At 38.8% G+C, this 21,185-nt stretch overlaps 1 protein-coding gene and 1 long non-coding RNA gene across 2 annotated transcripts; one reads left to right on the forward strand and one right to left on the reverse strand.

The window, feature by feature from the left end:
• Window positions 1-61: 61 nt before the first annotated feature.
• Window positions 62-14,829, forward strand: LOC136568983 (uncharacterized). Its single transcript, XR_010785303.1, has 5 exons — window positions 62-169; window positions 7,407-7,458; window positions 8,209-8,317; window positions 11,615-11,738; window positions 13,078-14,829. It is a non-coding gene; the product is annotated as an uncharacterized lncRNA (long non-coding RNA).
• LYSMD3 (LysM domain containing 3) lies at window positions 14,155-19,861 on the reverse strand. Its single transcript, XM_066569234.1, has 2 exons — window positions 19,486-19,861; window positions 14,155-17,945 (listed from the first exon to the last, which is right to left on the reverse strand). The coding sequence occupies exons 1-2, from the start codon at window positions 19,744-19,746 to the stop codon at window positions 17,337-17,339; spliced, it is 870 nt and encodes a 289-aa protein (XP_066425331.1). The 5' UTR covers window positions 19,747-19,861; the 3' UTR covers window positions 14,155-17,336.
• Window positions 19,862-21,185: the final 1,324 nt, after the last annotated feature.

Genomic DNA, 21,185 nt, shown 5'->3' on the forward strand with positions numbered 1-21,185 from the left:
GGGCGGGCGCGGGCCCGGCCCACTGCGGCAGCGGCAGGCGGAGCGTGACGGGGCCGGGTGAGGCGTGGGGAGGTTCGGAGAGGCTGCGGGCTGCTCAGCCGTGGCGCGGCACGGCGCGCGTTTGAGCCCCCTTCACCACTGAGACCCGCCGGCGGAGGGGGTAGTAAAGGTGAAGCGCTGCGGCCGTGCGGGGAGCGGCAGGACCCTCTAGGGGTGAGGGCTGTCAGCGAGGGGTGGGGAGCGGGAAAGGAGCGGAGAGCAGCTGAGAGGGCTATTCTCACACGGCAGAGGTTAGTGACCCTCAGGACAAATATCTTCTCCCCCTTACTGGCTTTAGTTAAAAAGACCCCCACAAAACTTCAGTATTTAATGTTCAGTACTTTCTTTTGTTTATGTTCTTCCCTTTAACTGATGGCACCTGCCTCTCAAAATCAGAGAACACAACCACCAGAACACGATCAGGAATTTTGCTGTGAGGAAAGCGTAGGATACCGAGAGCTCGTCTGAGCGCTCAGTCTTCTTAGGTCTGCTGTTGTTGCACCAGCCGTCCGGCAGCTGTCGGGGATCCGGATTCCACGGGCCTTTCCCTTCTGAAACATAAGCTGCCTTCCCCTGAATAACTGCCCGAGAAAGTGCATATGTAGGTTTGGAGGAATTTGAAAAGCCTAAATCTGAAAATCTTCTCTTTTATAGATGACACACAGACTACCCGAAAACAAGAAAATACACCCTTTAGATCTTTTAGAAATCCCCCAAGGCAAACAGAACGCTAGTTGGGGTAACTTTATCATCCTTAGTAGCTTAGTTGTCCAACTCTTCAGGATTTTTCCATCTGTCACTGTCACTTTGTGCTGTCAGTAAACATAAACATTCTGAGGTTTTTAAAAAATCGTAGGTTTGGGTAAAAAGGTGAAGTTGAAATGCTGCTAGTTTTAAAGTTTATTCTCATCAGACTAATGCAATGCCATTTTAAGCAAATTTACTAAGAATTAACTTTAAAGCAGCTTTTAAAAAATGGACCTTCATATTCACTACATTTAATGCCTTTCCTTGTTAGCTTAGCATCTCGTTTAACTTGTGTTGTGTTGTTCTGCTGTTTACTTTTTTTTTTTTGCACCTAGATAATTGCTCATGTTTGGGGCTTTACAGTGTCTTTTATCTTCTCTATTCTGCAAGGCTCACATCTTGCTTTTCATCCTATTTTCAGAGGACCTTCCCTTCCCTTCCCTTCCCTTCCCTTCCCTTCCCTTCCCTTCCCTTCCCTTCCCTTCCCTTCCCTTCCCTTCCCTTCCCTTCCCTTTTTTTTTCTTAAAAAAAAATATTTATTTAGGTCTCTCTGCTTATTTATTCTGTGCTGCAGAGTGGCATGGAAATCTAGAATATGATTTTGTTTTATCCACACAGAGCTTATTTCTGTTGAAAGTAACAAGTAGGAAAAAAACTGGCATCAACATGTTTTCTATGACCTTAAAAAAAAGGCGTTTGCTTCTGTCTGGGGGGAACCAGGTGCACTCGTACAGGTACAGCAGTAAGTCTGGAACAACCTGGTTGTACTGAGCAAGTACAGTGACCTTGCAGTTACTAGTGAACAGCTCATGGGATTTCTGGGCTTGGACCTTGCACCAGTCTGAGTGGTTTGTGGGAGTGAGCAGTATCACAGCGCTTCAGCTTCTCTTGGAGCCCATTTATTGACATCTTCCCCCATTTTCACATTTTGATTTATTTATCAACCCATGGGTCGTGCAATTAATGGGATGAAGCTTGGTATAACGTGAAAGTGGAGAGAAGTGACTGTAAGTGTTTTGGAGGCTCTTCTTCTTTTATGGCCTTTTAAAATATTTCAGTTAGAAACAATATCCTTTTTTTTTTCAGCAGTTAGCTTGCAGTCCTGCTGGAGTTTTTCATGACTTTTAATTATCTCAATTACCTCTTTGCCTGTGTCACTTTTTCAAGATCCAAAAATAGTTACTAAGATAAAGGACAAAAAATAGTCATGATGAAGAAGTCATGAATGACAAACACAAACTGCCTTTTGGAGAAAAGTTAAAAAAAACACTAGAGTGCAGTCACAGAAAGTTCAGGGTTCTTAAACTTTTTTCACCTGTTTCTGGTTCTTCTGGTTGAACTCAATACAGTGCATCTAGGGTTTTGAAGAAGATGGCTTAAAATTCCTACGTTAGGAGGCAATTTCAGGCATGCAGAGGTAGCTAGCAGAAATAAGTGACTGAAGCTGATTTTATGCTTGTATCAAATTTACAGTCTGTGGAAGAATCCAAGATGGGCATTGAAAATGGCTTGCTATTTAAAAATTATTTCTGGTTTTAAAATGCCTGTAGTTTTTGTTAGATACTAACTTTCTTGGTAATATGTACATCAATTTGAAACACATAAGGAAAATATATCTTTAAAAATCTATAATATTTTCAGTACATCCAAATGGCTGGGTCAGGTAGAGGAAGGGGACATGCTTCATCTGCCTTCAACATGGAGGTTATTGGCTTTGGCAAAGATGCAGCTCTATGTGATGTCATCTGTAAACCTCACCATAATTTCCAGTAAGTACAGCCAGTATCTTGGAGCACAGTCTGTGTTCAAGTAAACTGTGTTCACACTCATGTTTAGAGAACATAGAGAACTTAATGAAATATATGAACGCCCCTAAGAATTATGGATTTTATAATAATGTAAATCACCATTTTCTTAATTCATCATCAAACGGGCTTTCCTTCCCCTTTGCTTACTGTTGTATCACATCTTTAACTAGATTGCTTGCAAGGAGTTAGTGCATTGAAGTCCTCATCATGATTTGGTTTTCTGGACATTACAAGAATAGATACACTGGATACTTGAATTTTCTGAAATGAGTTTACATTAATCTTTGAAGCTATAAATAGATTTGCTGATTTTAGAAAATTACTATTTATGCAAACATGAAAAATTGTGTATGATTGTCCTGTACTGCAGAAGCCAGCATTAGAAAATAACTGAAAGATCTTTTGTGTAATTGAGCCTTGGCATTTAGGATGTATTTGAAAATCAAAGGGGAATAAAGACCATCTTCTGACCGCATTTTGATGTGCAGGGAAGCTTTTGACTTACTGAACCATATATTATTCATCCTCTTAATCCAGCATTACAATTAAGATGTGTGATTTCATATTACTAAGTCATCTGTAACTGTTTTTCATGTGAATGTGGCAGTTTGCTTGGTAGCACAGTTCTGTGCCATCTGAATTCTGTATACACTGCATCTTTTGAGGTACAGTCAGCCTAACAGGAGAATTACTAGCCCCAGTATATTTAATGTATACCCTGGAGAAGGTAAAAGGCTTTCTTCCTTCTGTGAACAAAATTTCAGAACCAAGTTAAACTTCTCAGGGCAAATCTGGTGCCATTCAGGAAAATCAGAGTTAACCTAGCTGTATAAGTAGAATCAATAAAAAATTCAAGTGTTGATTTAATGACTGGGCAATGACCAAAAGTATGTTACAGCTTTGACTAACTTACAGTGAAATTATTTGAAGCAGAGAGTTATTGCTGCTGCATATTCCTATTAGACACTTTCTGAGTTCACACAAAGTTTCTGTAAATGCAATTAGAAACACAATTAAGGAACATCAGCAACATTAAGTGATTTAAAGTGTTGGCCAACTAGCAAATATAGATGGAAGCAGTAAGCTCCTTTCATGGTCCAGATCTGGGACTTGTGATACACTTCATGCTTTGCAACCTACCACTCAGTTATTGATTTAGCACCATTTATCACATGAGAGAAACAACATCCATTCTGTAATTCTGCCTGTAGTATTCTGGATATTTTTAAAACTGTTTTTGCATATTTATCTTTCTCACTTTCAAAATTCAAGTTAAACAAAATCAAAACACCCCAAAAACAAACCCCCACAAAAAACCTCCCTCAAACCTCAAAAATCCAACTCTTAACATTTCATTTAAATTCAGCTGGTAGAAACTGTGTGAGGGCCTGGTTTTAGACAACACAACCTCATGTAATAGTCATGAGAAGAGTGTCCATGTTATTCAGATTGCATACTTAATGTAGCTGTAACACTGTCACTGAAGTGGTTAAGAACAACACTACTCTGACTGAAGAGAGAAAGAATGGTTTCTGAGAAAGTTCAGTTGGTGAGAATAATTGCTTTTGGCAATTAAGAGTTTCGGATTACTATGAATGACTGTGTAACAGTTTTAATAATTTTTTTCCTTGATTTTGTCCAAAATGCCACATCTGAGGGGTGGGTTATAATTACATCAGTGATGGTCTTCAATTTAAAAAGCTTGTTTTTATCTCAGTTGCAATGTGCAGTTGTCTCTGGGACTGCATTCTGTGGCAAAAGTGGTCTAGCTTTAAGAAAACTGTGGAGTAGATTATTTTTAAGTGATATTTTCTGTTACCTGGTTGACAAAACATCTTGTAAAACTAAGAGGGTGTCACAAAGTAGGCTGTAAGCAGGAACTTCATAAATTGTCTTTGCTACAAGAGTGAATGGATTGTTATAAAACCTCAGAGCAGTATCTGCGAGCCACGTGGTCCTTTGAAGTGTGAGAAGTGAAACGTTTTAATTAGTTAGGATGTATCTGTCTATCTTTCATTATTCAGGTAGCAAATGAAAGCCCTGTCTCCTTCTACCTGGAAATTTTGATGTGGAATGTACCATATAGCATAGATTTCCATCATTCAACACTCATTTTGAGAGAATAGCAGGCATATTCTATAGAAATTTCTTTATTTACCCCACTATGAAAGTTACGAATCACTCATATTTTCCTCTAGGTGTATCTGCCAAGACTGGGTGACTGCCACCTTGGCATTGGTTTGGAATTAGTTCCTTGGTTGTGAGTGGCAAGAGTCAGTCAATGTATTTTTTTACTGATGGCATCAGCAATTTTTTCTTCACTAAAGAGCCTTGAACTGCAATCAAAACTATTTGTTTCTTTTCCTCTCTTTGCTGATAGTTTCCTACATCTATGAATGCCCCTTGAGACACTGTTATTTTAATTGTAGACTCTTTCATGCACAATTTTGGGAAGGTTTTCTGTTTGTCTTCGTAATAACTAAGTTTAACTTCATCTATGATGTCTTCTTTTTCCTTGGTGAGTATGCACCTGAAGGATGGAATGCCATACAGAGAGACCTTGACAGACAGGAGAAGTGGGTGCATGGGAATCTCACGTAGTTTAATAGTGAGTGCAAGTGCTGCACCTGGGTTGGGCCATTGCCAGCACATTGAGGGAGGGATTGTTCTCCTCTTCCATGTTTTGGTGGGACCCCATCTGCAGTTCTGCATAAGCTCTGGGGTCCTAGAACAGGAAAGACATGGACCTGTTGGAACAAGTCCAGAAGAGGCCACTCAGTTGATCAGAGGGAAGGAGAACTTCTCCTATGAGGAGAGGCTGAGAGAATTGAGATTATTCAGCTTGGTAAAGAGAAGTCTTCAGGCTGACCTAACTGCAGCCTTTCAGTATCTGAAGGGAATTTACAGAAAAGATGGGGCAATAGCATGTAGTGACAGGACAAGGGGGAATGGGTTCAAATTGAAAGAGAGTAGGTTTAGATTAGACATTAAGAAGAAATTCTTTACTTTGAGGGTGTTGAGGCACTGACACAGGTTGCTCAGGGAAATTGTGGATGCCCCATTTCTGGAGGTGTTTAATGCCAGGCTGGGTGGGGCTTTGAGTAACCTGATCTAGTGGAAGGTGTCCCTGCCCATGGCAGTGGGGTTAGAACAAGATGATATTTAAGGTCCCTTCCAACTCAAACTCTTCTGTGATTCTATGAGTTTCTGATTATGTGCTAGAAGTCTTTCACGCTAAAGGTCAAAGGCTATCTTTGTAACTATTTTTTGTAAAATATCTGCAAATATTATCCCTACTTGGGTTAACAGTGCAATCAGATTCAGTAATTTTGCACTAAGTGGATTTTGCATGTGGTAATTTGTCAAGAAAAAATGTGACTGATTTAAAAATACTAAAGTTTTGCTATTGCTTTTGGCATTAGAGATTGTATGTAAAAGGTTATTATCCATGTATAAATGGATGTACTTGCACTGTATGACTACTATGAATTTCTCAATTTACTTCTTATGCCTGGAAGAAGGTTAAATGGATTAAAAGTGTTTAGCTGCTGTTTTGGATAGGATGCAAAGCTCTTCCATTGCAGAAGTACTGGAAGTCTTGGAAGCTGGTGATCAGATACAACCTTTTGAGACTTAGGAATACTGGATACTATTTATGAATAACACAGTGATGTGAAATGTTGCTCGCTGGTTTTGTAATAAAGCTTTGATTGTGAAACTTGAAGAGTAGAGAGTTACTGTTATATTTGATGTTTCAACTTAGTCTCTAAATAAATCTGCATTTAACAATTCCATGTTTTCAAGGATAAAAGAATAAATTATAGTATTTTTGGAGTGTTGGGTGTTTTTTGTTTGTTTTGGAGTGAGGTTTTTGTTCAGTTTTTTTACTGTTTGACAACAAGAAACTGTTCAACATGGGATTAGAAAAATATACTCTATGTTCAGTTACAGGTAAATATCAAGGACTGTCTGGATTGCCTTGACTGTGAACTGAGTAACACTTTCTCTATAGTAATTGAGAGATAGTCAGGAGTACCAGGACAATGCAAAGGAGCAGGAAACGTGGACACCAGGAAATAGCTGAGGTTATCAAAGGCTAATTTTCTATGAGCCTGTGAAATGTTCTGATCTTTTAAGTATTTGATTCACTATTTTTCAAACAATAAAAAGGTAAGAAATTATTACCAAGTCATATATTCCTTCCAGTCCTGTATTTTGAGAGTTATTGTACTTGGCATGATTTCAGATCAAGGTGAGTATTCTTTTGTCAAAAAAAAAAAAAAAAGGAAAGAATCTGCTTTTATTTATTTACCCTGTTGTAACAACTGATTAGCAGCACAAATGCAAACTTAGGCTATCACTCTTGCACTCCTTTTTCCTTACTCACTTCATAAGAGTTTTGAACGGGGAGCAAACACTGATGTTACTAAAAACAACCCAGCCTTATGTCTGTCATGGGAAGCTATGTTTTATAATATCAGCCTTCCCAAACCATATCTTTATAGCTCACTACTGCAAACTTAATTACATAATACGTAAGTTGAAGAGCCTGTGGGCCACTGGAATGGCTGAACTTTGTCTCCTTGGGATAGAAGCCAGTTGTCCTTATGTGGGTAAAATGGCAATCCTGACTCCCATTCCTCAATTTAAATTACAGCTAAATTACAGCTACAGAATTCCCTAAAACGGTTGTACTAAAACATTTTGGCATGAATGTAAATAGGATCGAGGACCCTTCCTTTCCCTGGTGGCAGGGGAAGGATTACTGCTGTAAATCATCATTTTTCTATATTAAAGCTATTTTCTGTACAGATAGGAGAAGAGTCCTATGAGAGATGAAACCAAAGAAAGCAAACAAAAAAAGGTATGTTATATATTTTAAGAAACAAATATTACATAGTAGTTGAGAAACAGAAGCTGTAACGGAGATACTTAGAGGAAAAAATGCTAGAAATGTTAATTAGTCTAAATCATTAAGGCTTTTGGCAGATTTTTTCCATAAATATTTTATTAGTCTGCCTTTTGTGGTTTTTGCTTTGCTTCTGTAGCATGTTTTAACTTACTGGAAAAGACTTTCCTTCCTTTCTTTTGCCTTTTGTGTTGATGCACCATATTAACATACAAGATATGTAACAGTAAAAAATTTTTAAAAAATCCACAAATCTTTTTTGTTTTGAAAACTTGTATCTTTAGTCAGCATTCATCCCATTCAATAGTAACTGGCTGTTCAGGTTTCCTTTATATTTTGGTTTCTCAATTATCTTGTTAATGATTTGGTTGATTTTTGAATCTTTTAGGCCTTTTATATGTAACTTAATGTGGGTTATTTTCTATTTTCCCTGATTTTACTTTATTTTCAGCTTTTGTCTGCAGAATCGTGAATCAGATCCTTGAAAAGCAGTTGGAACTAGTAGTGGTAGTTCTTACAGAAAAACAGATCTTTATTATGCAGCATAATTTGTTTTTCAAAGTGTTTTCTAGTATGCATGACTTATTTTAAGTTCTTTGTAGAAATTTGTGGCCTCCTATGAGAAGAAACACTTGGCCTCTTGTGTTTAGCTGTTTATATATAATTGTTTGCTTTCTTCCAAGTCTTTAATGTGTGATTTTTCAGTTCACAGATAAAACAGAAAAAGGAATGGGAATGTGCATAGTCATAGAGACTGGCTCAGCTGGAATCTTTGTTCCCTTTTAGAGCATCATTGAGAAGCACGATACAGAAGGTAGACTGTAACATTCAACTGAAAATGAAATATTTATTTGCAAAATCTCCAAAGATGGGACCAGAATATACCTGGGTTTTATTCTAAAAGAAGAAACCATGGGCTTTTATAAGCCTATGCACAATAGTTTTCGCCTTGAGATCATAAAAAGAGAATGACTGCTCAGTGGGGGAATTTTTCTTTCTTTAGTTCCGATTTCTTTACTGGCTCTTAAAAGTACATTCCTCTACATGTTATAATGGCAAAGATCAGCTGACCATCAGAATTTGATTGGATTAAAAACCAGGTTCCCCTAAAAGCAAAAACAATGTGGGGCTAAGGGTTTTTTTGTGGACTCCTGATGATACATTTAGTTGTTTTTGGTTTTTTTTTTTTGTGGAATCCTGATGATAGAGAGTTCTGTATTAGTCAGGAGGTTTGCACATAGCTGATCAATGACCCATTAGAGCTCCTGGTACTTGTCTTTTTTGACACATTAACCATGGTGACACTTAGGTGACACTTTAACCATGGTGGAACAAAGGTGAACAAATCAACAGAATTTGTACAGAAATTCAAACCAAGTTCCTACCATTCTCCCTTTTTAGCTTGCAGGAGTGGTTTTGGGATCAATACAATTCAATGTACAGAGGCAGCTTTACTTTTACACACCTCCCCTCCTTTTTTTTGGTTTCCCTGGATGTTTTAACTGCCTTCTCAGTGACAAAACTTGGGGTAGAATTCCACACTGACCCTGGGCTGTAAAATGCAAAATCCTAGATACCAGCAGTGCCTGCTGAAAAGAAAAAATACATAAATAAGATAAATAAAAGTGTCATCTGGGTTCAGTAGGCCAGCCATATGCATAGGTATATAGCACTCAAATGTATGCATTTTAGCCCAAGTACTGGAAGACCAGGAATTAGACTGTATTCTATTGCACCTCTAAGGTATATTAACCTAGGGAGCTATTTTGCTCCCATAGTTCTAACGAGTCAGTGTTGTCACTGACATATTTTATGAAAATCCTTTCGCTAGGATTTTTTTCCTGAGAAGCTGAGAGGCCTCAGAAACGAAATGTAAACAATAATTATCTGATGGCTGTGGAATGTGGTCTGGAGATGGTTCACCAACGGGTGATTGTTTTTAATTGATGACCAATGACAGCCAGCTGTGTCGAGGTTGTGAGCAGTCACAAGATTTTATTATTCATTCCTTTTTTTGCTAGCCATCTGATGTCTTCTCTTTCTTTAGTATAGTTTTAATATATCATTTTCTTTTAATATAATATATACCATAAAATAATAAATCAGCCTTCTGAAACATGGAGTCAAGATTCTCATCTCTTCCCTGGGGTTGCCTGCAAATTACACACCGTGTTTCTAATTTATAAGGGCCAAAGATGCCCAGCTCTTAGAGACAAATCTCATGTCTGTTTGTTCTATATGTATTATCTGTAAAAGCCTGCAGGAGGTTGTGCAGGGATGCTAATTCTTCATTGCACTTTCTGCTTGTTTTCCTAAAAAGCCTACTTCATTCTGGATGTGTTTGTTTGATGCTGTTCATGTTTTTGCAGAGCAGCTTGACTCCCCTGAGCTCTGTGCAGCGCTTTAGTCATATAATCCTTTCCTAGGCAAAACACTGGAATAAACTCAATGTTATTTATGACAAATGCTTTTGATAAAATATAAGTGTTTTCTCAGCAGTTCCCAGTGTTCTCCATCCTTGAGCATTTGGGGAACTTTGGTTTAGGGTGCTCCCATTCAAGTAACTCTTACCTGGGTATATAGTTTGCTATTTTTGATCTTTGCTCCACCATACAGTTAATCAGGGAGAAACTTGATAAAGATTATGCTCATGAATCAGGGGACTATGCAGAAATACACAACATAGCTTCATTAGAGGAGAGCCAACTGTAGTCAAAAAGCCATGTAGCTGAAGTAATCATGCCTTCTGTTGGAGCTAATGAACTTCTGCCTTTTTTTAACATCTACTTGTCTGAAGTACCCATCATTAATGTTTTGTATAAATCAGTAAAAATGAGTTTTTATTTTTTCAAGATGATTAAACATAACAAGTGAGATTCTGTTCTAGTTTCTTAGCATTTTTTAAGTATATAAGTGACTAGTATTTTGTGAAGCTGAATGTTGTATTTTAGCCCAGCCTTTGGTCAACTACTTGTTCAAACTGAATTTCAGCCAGGCATCTCTTATGTAAATCAGACATTTGCATCTCTGTGAATGATGTAGCTCAAAGTCTCAGGTAATTCTAATACAGATAGTATGGGATTTCTGTGGCATACTCAGGATGTATTTACTCTTAAGAACAAGTAAAACAAGAGAATTTGTCTTTTTCACATTAACAAAAAAAATAACAGTAATGCATTTTATTTCACCAGGTGCAAAAACAAAAAAGGCAAAAAACTCTGAGCCTAAAAGTAATCTGGATGTCATTGAAAAAAAATTAAGTAAGATGTGCATACTCTTTCTAAATTTTACAATAGACATTGAAGGAAAATGAAACCTAATATGTTTATTAGTACAAATGGAATAACAAACACACACTTTTTCTGGTCTTGTCTTGCTACTCTGACAGACAACTGTTCTGCAGCATGGTGGCACAAGGGTTAGGGTACGAGTCTGGCTGTGGAGAAACCACTTTCTTTGCTTTTGTTTGTACCTGAACACAACAACCAACTGCTCTTCACTGGGTAGCAACACAGTCTAATGTAAATAGTAGAGTTGCTATTGGAGCTTACAGAAGGAGGAACTAGTGCCAGTGTTTTTAAAATCTGTTGCTATTTCACCCATCTACTGATGTTGGAACTTGAAACAATTTACTAAGTTGAGAAAAAACATACAGAAAAAACATACAGAAACAAAACATGACCTCTGTTTTGTTAGCAATTACTTAACCGTGTGTCAGTGGGAACCTTTAAGGTGAAACAGCTTTATATTTTTTCTCCTGGTGATCCACCAGTTGTTTAAAGTAGTTATATTATTACATATGGTATGAGGTATTGCTTTATCAAGTATGACATGGTCTTCTGTCAACTGTTCTAACAGTGGATCATAAAGGGGAATTGTCATCTCAGTTTATTACACAGGACATGGTTTTTTATGGCTGATGCTTGACCAAGTAAATCCTTATTAAGTTCTTGTGCTTCACATCATATTGTAAATATTGACACGCAAGATTTGCACAGCATTGTTATGCTAACTGTCTTGCTGTTAAGTGCATCTCAACTTTTTGGTAGTATGGAGGATATGCTGTTGCTGTAAAATGGGATTACCTTGTTAAGAGATTGCCTTGTGACAGGCGCTAGAAAAGAAGGATGAGGGAAAAGAAAAACCTGAAGATGAGAAAGACAAAAGACAAAGAAGGTGAAGATGATGAAGAAGCAGAAGAACCAGAGGAATATGATGAAGAAGAGCATGAAGAGGTATAATGTTAGTTTTCCTATTTATGCAGAGTCAGATCCCAGTCATTGATAGTGTGTTGGCTGGCAAAGAAATGTCCCAAGCTCCCAGTAAGGCAGAGTTGTTTTGGGAGAAATTATTACATTAATTGTCTTTGTTGCACTACATTGTATTATAAATTTAAGCGACTGTTCTAGACTTATTACTCACAAAGAGCTCTGATAAAAAGATCTTGTACATAAGAATGTGTTTACACAATCAATACACACAATTACTCCTTTTTATCACGAAAACAGTGATGCCTGTTGTTTCATATATATCAGGACTTCATTACAGTATTTTCCTTTTTCTTTCCCAATAATCTATTACTGTTTTAAAGTGCGGGTGCTCAAGTGCAGTTTAAATAATTTTTCTTCTATAAATTGTCTTCTCTACACATAGAGTGATTTTTTTCCCCATTGGTTTAGGAAAATGACTACATTTCTTCCCATTTTGAAGATGGAGATGGCTTTGGTGTTGCCAGTGATGACAATATGGTTGAAGCAACATAGTAGCTGTTGTTTCTAAGTATTAAACTGCTCAAGCCTTATACTACCTGAAGCAGTATATTATGGAGATAGGCTGAGTATAAATAGACTTAATGCTTTAGCTCTTTTGGTTTTAAGCAGACTCTCCAAAAACACACTGGAGTTTAATTGTACTATTCTGTAAAAGAGGCTAGGGAATCCTATGTTTTGTTCATTTGCTAAGTGCTTTGCAGACATGCCTTTTTATGGTCCTCTGGAATCCTATGGATAGAATAGGGTATGCCATTGTGTTTCCTCTGCACAGAAAAAAAAGTATGCATTTTACTTGAAATTGTCTAAGCATTTGCACTAGTCAATTCTATGCCTCAACAGTTAAAACAAATAATGAAATTCTTGATGACCACTACAAAAAAAAAGACACAGAGCCTTTATGGACATAAGCTCCTTGTTGGTAGCTGACTCCTTTGAATGACTTTTAAGTAACTTCTGAGTTCAGGTAACTGAAAATAACTGACAGCTATGCATTTCAACATAAACTGACTTGGAAGAACCAATGCATGATGTCCTAATTAAAAAAAATAAGAGAATGCCAAGAAAAAGCAAAAGCTTAATGTTTGGAAGCATCCTTTTTATTTGAAAACCAACAGCTGTAGTGTTGAAAACTTATTACTGAGATTAGATGCTTGAAGAATGCTGTGACAGCACATTCTCTATATCTTACTGTCTTTTGATAGTAAAAAATAATATTTTTTATTGTTACTACATTACTGTTGATCAGGGGTTTTGGGCTTTTTATGTTGCTTGGTTTTGAAGTGTTATTTTCTTTTAAAAAAAGGGTTTCACCTTACTGATGACTGGGAAACAATTCTGCATTATTCTGTGAACTTCTGATATACAAAACACAGAAGATGTGAATGAGGCAAGGATGCTGAAAATTAGATTTGCCTGCTGTGACTATAACTGCTTCTGCTAGCTGTTCTCCCTGTGCAAGGTGAATGGTGAGACTCCTTACCCCCTACAAAACAATGTAAATAGATGGAACCATAAAATTAATGCTAGAAAAGAGTTACTGCACGAGTAACAATTTGTTGACAAGTTGTGGCTTGCCTGAACAAGTACAGCATCTTATTCTGTAGCAGACAGTAATTCTTGAGGACCGATACTTTCTCCATTCATCATTCTTCTGATGGGCAAGTGCCTTCCTACTGCACTGTTAAGAAATATTACTCTGGTAAAAATCAGGTCTTTTTGAGTCCTTTAAGAGGCAAACTGTAGTCACCTCTGTCATCCAGAGGGAATTGCAAAGTCTTAGGCTGGACCCTCCAGGATTAGTTTAGCTATGGTAAATAAGCCCATCGATTAGGAACAAGTTCTGCAAGGACACAGATCAGTGCCAGGGCACTTCTGAAAAGCAGTTAGATTGTGCTCTTCCAGAGGTGTAATACTCGCACCTCTGCTTAGCAGCTGATTTTCTGATTGCTTAGAATTTATTGCAAGACCATAATGCCAATAAAACTTATGACTGTTCTTTAGTCTGCAGCAAACTTCAAATTTGGACATGCATATATTCAAATCCTAATTTATAGCACAGAAGAATACTGCTTTCAGTGTCATCTCACCATCGAAGAACTTCACTGATCCCTCCCTTACTTGTTCATACCTAAGAACTAAAATGTTCTCCAAAATTTATGCAGAGAAGTTCAAAGTTTACAAGGCATGAAGAGAATAAACCATAAAGGCTGCAATTATGGTATGCTAGATATAAATACTGCCAACAAAGTACTTGCTGGCTAAGGATTTTTGTTGTAGATCATACATAAAAATTGGCCTAAACAAATACAAGTAGTAGCCTGCTGTAATAAAACATGCAAAATACATAGAATTAAAAATATATTAGATGCACCATTTTCACTGCAGTCTAAAATAAAATCTTTATTTTACATATATTACTTACATTTTTCTAAAAGCAGAGGAGCAGAAGTATTTAAAATAAGACTTGCATCCTCACTCAGAAGTATTTCACAAAGTTGTATTTTCAGCCCTTATACAAGTTACAAAGACTATTTGTGAGAACTTATTCTGAAGTATACCAGACTTAAAACATTTAGATTTTTTATGATCCAGCAGTGCAATATGCACTTAAGTTTAAAACTGAACTGTTGCAATTATTCCAAAAGGTGATTTACAACTCAATTATTCCATGTTTGTGGGGGTTTTGGCTCTTTTTTGTTTGCTTTTGGGGTTTCTTTTGTTTATTTGTCTTTGGTTTTGTTTGTTTCTTTAAGAAATCAGTTTCTAGAAGACTACCTTCACAGATTTTATCTTGAATACGATTTAAGTTCCTCACAGAGCAGTTACCCGGTTTATTCCAGGCTGTGATGATGAATTACCGGCTGTATTGTACTTTGGAAAAAAGCTGTAAATATCCCCACATTCTGTAGCAAGGCAAGCCAGCTGATGGTTGTAGATTACCAGGATCAGGAGTCCTACAGTCTTAAAAAGAGTTCTACTGTATCTTCTGATAAAGTTAACTCTTATTAAAATGTGCTGTATGAAATATGTTACATAATACATATGTAAAAACATATCAGGCTCTTGGTATGGAATATGGTCCCATAAAATAGCTACTCCTTTGTGTTTTTCTGAAGACTGCTTATTTTAAGGTAAAGGAAGGCATATCACCCTTAACTCAGTGCCAGTAAGCCACAGGTCTTTGACACTGTAAAAGCCCAAAGTCTGGGACACACTAGAGGACTCCAGCTGTACCATCACAGACCTCTGTATTCATATATCAACAGGTCAGAGACCTTCCTGACCTAGTCTAGCCACAACCACAGTTAAGTTCATTTCTGTACCAACAGCAATTTAGTAACTATCAGTCCAAGTATGTGCTATATATTAGGCTTATGCTGCATCATCACAATAGCTAATTTAATGTTCTTTGATGAATCCATAAGAAATGGAAGGATAAAGTATTAGAACTGGTGAGTTTCAGCAACAGGATGAGAGAAGCAGCAAAACAATAAAATTATGCAGCAAAAAAATTATGCATTATATACCAAATTTCATCCTATATAGAAAACATTTGTTTTTATGTGCCAAAGCTTTCTTGTCGGAGTGAGTCACCTTTTAAAGTTTTAACCATGAGAGCTGTATCACTTTAGCCACCATAAATTATTTTGTGAAGCATTTTTGCGTATAGAACTGCTACCGTAGCGTTTATGTTTGTCTTACTGGCATATTCACTTAAAGAAAATAACTACTATTTGAAAGGATCTTTGAAAACAAGTGTAATGCAAATCATCAAGTTCATGCTGTTTGTAATCTCTTTTCCAGTGTGGAGACTATGAGTAGGCTCACCATCTCCACAGATGCTCCTTTAATCAAAAAGTTCAACAGTAACATAGTTCAGGCACCTAACTTTACACCATTTTCCTTCAAGCTTTGGCCTGCCTCAATTTCAATATAATACAAGTTAGGCAATTCTTGTTAGTACACTTGGCATGCCAGTGAAGACTCTCTGCTCCACTTCTTGGGGAAACAGGTTCTCCAAGAATAAATGGGGTCAGGTCTTCACTCTCAGAATCTCACAAAGCATTTTGGAGTACCTCAATAGTTAGAACACGTTCACTTTACCTTTTTGTACTGCATATACTTAGTCAAGACACTCAATGAAAAAATTACAATAATAGTTTAAAGGATGCTGTCTGTTTTTCCACTTCTCTCTTTTTAAGTCCTAATCAAGTTTGTTATACTGGGTTTTGGTAATAAATGCTGTTTTGAACAGGGCAATGGAATTCTTACTCGACAGGCAAATATAACCAAAATAATTATAGGCACCATCTCAGTTTTTATTTAAAAGTATTCTGAGTACACAAGTACCTCCTTTCTGTAAAAAGAGTCTAGAGGTGTGGGGCTTTATTTATGTTTTTTTATGGGTTTTTGTTTGTTTTTTATCTTGAAGCATTTTTAGATGGGGAAGAAAAAGAGGAGAAAAACCAAGGTTGATCATGAAACTCCAAGAGAAACATTCATAAATACACCAAGATGTAAAGTACGGGTCTGTAGTACAAGTTGTCTATTCTGCTCAAATTTGCTAGCAGGCATTAAATAGCATTTGAAGTCCTCTAGGACATTTAAGGAAAAAGTTAAGAGCTTGAGGTTCATGCGCACAAGACCAGTATTAGTATGCTCAGTACCCACATGACTGCTATCTGAAGAATCAGTTGGTCCTGAACTGAGATTAACAGGAAGGGGAAAAAGATAAATCTATTAGCAGAAAATAAGGACTACTGGGGCAGTTACAGGAACATGCCACACTTCAGCACTTCTTTCATTCTACACACAGGTGACCAGATGAGAATGCAGTCCAGTCAGTTTTCAGCAGGATATCAAGGAACAATGTAGAGTTTCAAGAGGACTACTAAGTGGACTGTGTTGAGGCACAGAATCACAGAGAAAACAAGTTACCCTAGTGCCTATACTGAAAAGTACTAAAGAATGGGTTGACTATAGGCACAAGATTTCAAGATTCCAGTTTAAGTGTTTGCTACTGCCTCTGTAAAAAAGAACTTCATGCTGGCTATTAATTATGGAATGACTGAGTTTTAAAAGAAATCTTACTCTATAAGAAAGATAAATTATGAGACCACTTAAACTTAGAACTGTAAACCTGATATTAAAATGTCAAGTGTATTATGAATTCTGTAAATCCTTTCAGATGTTTAAAAGTTAGCTATCCCCATGTGCCCACTTCTGGGCTCTAAAACACGGAACTCCTTGTGTGTTAGTTTGAGCTATATTTTTTCATCTCATCATTAATTAAGAAACATGCCTATCAAAATAGTAAAAGGTGCAAAGCTTCAGAGATGACTTCATACCTTAATATACACCCCAGTCTTGTAAATTGCCTATCTCAGGCATATTCAGAGATTATGTGATCCCCCGAAATATCCTTGTAGTGGAACACTGCCCATAAAGGCAAGTCACACATCAGTACACTTCTCTACATTCCAAGTGCATTTTGCATCCTGTGGATTCCCCTTTACCTATGTTAGGTATCTACAAACAAGAGTTGTCTAGGGTCTTCCACTATTAATGCTGAAGGTCTCCTTGATTATCAACTTTCATCATATTTGTTGGATTTATTCCATTTTCTGTTTCTTTCTGATGTGATACTGCTGTGACAAACAAATGAGAAGATTCCATTGGGAAATGGTGACTGACATCTGCTTTCACTAGAACTTCATAATACAGGAGATAAAAAACTGGAGTTACTATGCCAATAATCAACATAATCACTACTGCTGTCCACCATCCTATACCCCAGTCTGCTCCATAGTAAGGATCCTTGCATTTTTTAGTTTTACCATCAGTTTCAAAACAGATCTGTTGGGCTGCTAAAGCAGAAACAACTTCATTCAGATTCTCTCTCTTTGTATCATTACACTTCACTATTTCTTCTATATCTCGATCGACTTCTTTTAAGAAGTTGCCAGCAGTCTCATTAGCAGAGAATTTATCACAAAGAGATGTTTCCTGTACTTCTGGGGAACACAGAGCAGACCGATGAGCTGGTCTTCCTTTTGGAGATATATGGGTTTCAGTCAATACACTGAACTTTTTCACTGGAATTCTGATAGACCTCAGGGCAAAAAAATCTTGATCGTTGATAAGATTGTTAACTCTCTTGATATCTGCAACCTAAAAATGAAAACAACAGCTAAAACATCGTATTCCATTGAACCAAAACTCCCTTAATAGTACTACACCTTTAAGAAATACAAGTCTTTTGTAAGGAAACAAAGGCCTTTGTATTTGCCCTACCCAAGTCAGCTCTCCTTTTCCATATTCTTGTTCAAAATATCATTTTGCTCAAATTAAGTTCAGATTTTAAGCTGAAGTCTAGGGCAAGGCCTTTGGTTTTTATTATCATTAAATTTGTAGGTTTTTTTAATTGATACCCATTCATACAGTATGAAGTCAGAAGAGGTCAAAGACCAAATCTGACCAACTTTACAGCAAGAAGGAAATTAATTATGATGCAAAACCCCTCCCGCTTCAGGTAAGAAGACTGAAAGTCACTTCACATAGATACATTAACTTTATGTATGTTCAGCTATCAGTTGACAATTATCTCTGTGAAATTAATGAGAATTCACCTCACTTTAAGTTTTCAAATTATGTAAATTACTGTTAATTTCTAATTCAGTGAGAAACTTCCGAGTTAGGAGTTACTACAAAGTATGAGTTTGCAATTCATCTAGCCACAGGTGTGTTTTTTTGCTCCTTCTGGGGGCTAAGGCAGAAAACAAGTATAACTTTTAAACTACTGTAATCTACCTAAGTCAGCTCTCCCCTTTTCCTATTCTTGTTCAAAATTAATCTCACTTTGCCTGCAGTAAGTTCAGATTTTAAGTCTAATGTGAAACATTCTGCAGGGATTTAAGTGCACTGGCATAATCACTGGCTTCACTTTCAGATGGTAACTCCCTCACTGTAGCAGGCACAGCCACAAACTTCACCATAATGAAGTACTTCCAAATCAGTGCTTTTCTGCAACACCTGCAAAGCACACAGGAATTACGGTCACTTGAAGATGCACTGTATCCAAGTTCATGCAAACCTTTTTAATGTGTAGAAATCCTTCAGCTGCTATGGTGGTGTATTTGTTAAGTGTATGATGTTCAATAAACTGGGTAAGAATAAAAGACTGCCAAATGCAGCAATTTATGATTCCACCAGAATGCAACTTATACTTTCTGCCTCAAGTCCCGGGATAGCTCTTCACATTCTCTTGAATTTGCAAGAAAGAGTACAATTTACTTATCCTTCCTTTCTTAGTGAGGCCTGACCTCATAAAGCTGCTCAAAATACCCATTTGCAGTAGGTTCTGAAGCCAAGACTTGGTTATTGAGGCTAAGGTTTGCCATGATTAGTTATGTCAAGACTTTAATACCTCAAGTCACAACAGGAGGCCCACAATTAGATGACAGTGTATTCTGTATATACAGATTTTCAACTTGACCACACTCTGAGAGTGTCACAACCAAAACTATGCACTTGTTTTTCACACTTATATTAGTTTTAAGGGGAAAAGCCCACGGAACCGGAACCCTGCGCTGTAACACGAACACTCCTGACGTAATTTTCCACTTCTGAGACACACGGCGTTTGCTACGTGCTGCCTCCGGGCGCAGCCGGCCCGGGACCAGCCTCGCGGGCCCTGCGCCCGGGCACTTACGGAGCAGCAGAACTGCAGCGCGATCGCGTTCAGCGTGTCCCCTTCACGGATGTCCTTCGTCAGCAGGACTATATCATCCAGCCTGTCCCTCGACGCGCTCCGCCGGACCTTCTCCCTGCCCCGCGGCCGCAGTTCTGACAGCTCACCCTCCTCCTCGGGCCCCTCGCTCTCCGTGCTCGCGAAAGGGTACAAGTGACCGCCGGTGAGCGGCTGCGCCACGGCGGACGGCTGCGGGCCGCTGCCAGCGCCTCTGCCGGCCATGCTTCGCGGGTGACCCTGTGGAACGGACCGCAGGCGTGGCGCCCTCCGCGGGGAGCCCCACGCTGGCCCCTCCTCCTCGCCCCCGCCCAGCTCCCTCCAGGCTCAGCAACCGCCGGCCACGCCGCCGTGGGGAGGTGAGAGTCGTGCCGTGCCGTGCCGTGCCGTGCCCAGCCGGCCCGCTCCGCCCCGGACCGCGGCTTTACTTGCCCCCACTCCACATGGTACCCACCGCGATGGCGGCTGCGCTGCCACGTCCGCAGCGCGGCCACGCCCAGGCGCCGGCCGCACAAAGAAGGGGGCGGGGGTGGCGGGAGGCGGCCCCGGGGCTTGGCCGTGCCTAGCCGGCGGGGCCGGCCCGGCGGGAGAGCGTGTTCTAGTGCCGGCTGGCTCTGTCTCGCTCCGGTTCGCCCTGCTCCGTACTGCTCCGCTCCACACTGCCCAAGCCGCTCCGCTGCGGCCCAGAGAGCGCTCTGGCTGAGCCGCTCGGCGTTGGAGGCCGGAGCGCGGGGCCGGCGCGGCCGGGCGATGAAGTGTTTCACCCTCGTCTTCCTGGAGCCCCCGGTGTGCTCTTGCTGATCCTCTTTCTGGAGAAACATAGTTTGCTCAGATGTACGAAGTTGTCATGTATTTGAGTCATTAAAAGGGTTCTTCTGAGACTGTTTTTCCCTAGCGTTCTCAGTTCCTTTCCACGTTCTGTATCTCTTAGTCCCGCCTGGCTCTTACAGCCTTGCTGCACCTTCAGAAGCTGCCCGGCTGTTTCTTTATAAACCCTTCACACCTGTCCCCTCAGCACTAGTACTGCAGACGTACAGAAATCTAGCCCTCACTGATAGATCTTTCTCACATCAGAGGTACCACAAATGAAACCCTGTCGATATTTCAACTTTCTTTTCCTAGCGGAATAATTTCTGCTGTAGGGGTCTGTCAGCAGCTTTTGGGGTGCTGAGGCAACAGATGGATGTCCTAGGTAGATTTAACTTAGCGTGTCTTTTTGCTGACACAGCCTTAGCAGGAAGTTTTGGATTACAGCAGGAGTAAAGTATTAAAAAACCTGATGGCTCTAAGGCTAAATATGTTGTAAAAAATTGTTGAAGGCAAATGAGTTTGCAGGTCTGGTTCTTTAATCTGAAAATAGATTAAATTTGATCTTAAGGTACTTTTAAATTAGGGTTTGGGGTTTTTTTCTTTTGTTTTTGAGCCTTGCTAAACAACCAAAGTGGTTAGAAACATGTTTGATATTAAAAAACACTGTTTTTTTTTATGTCTTTACTTTTGAAAACCAGATATCTTGAGTCTGAAGACATAAAAATAAGAGCTTACAATTGTGTAGCTCTATGAAGTGTCACGTTCACACCCACAGAAGCTTAACTGAAGCCACATTTCCAGATATTGTAAAACAAGCTGTGAAGGTACATTGTGTTCTTGTATGTCAGCCCATT

Source organism: Molothrus aeneus, chromosome Z (genome assembly GCF_037042795.1).
Source record: "Molothrus aeneus isolate 106 chromosome Z, BPBGC_Maene_1.0, whole genome shotgun sequence".
Lineage (NCBI taxonomy): Eukaryota > Metazoa > Chordata > Aves > Passeriformes > Icteridae > Molothrus > Molothrus aeneus.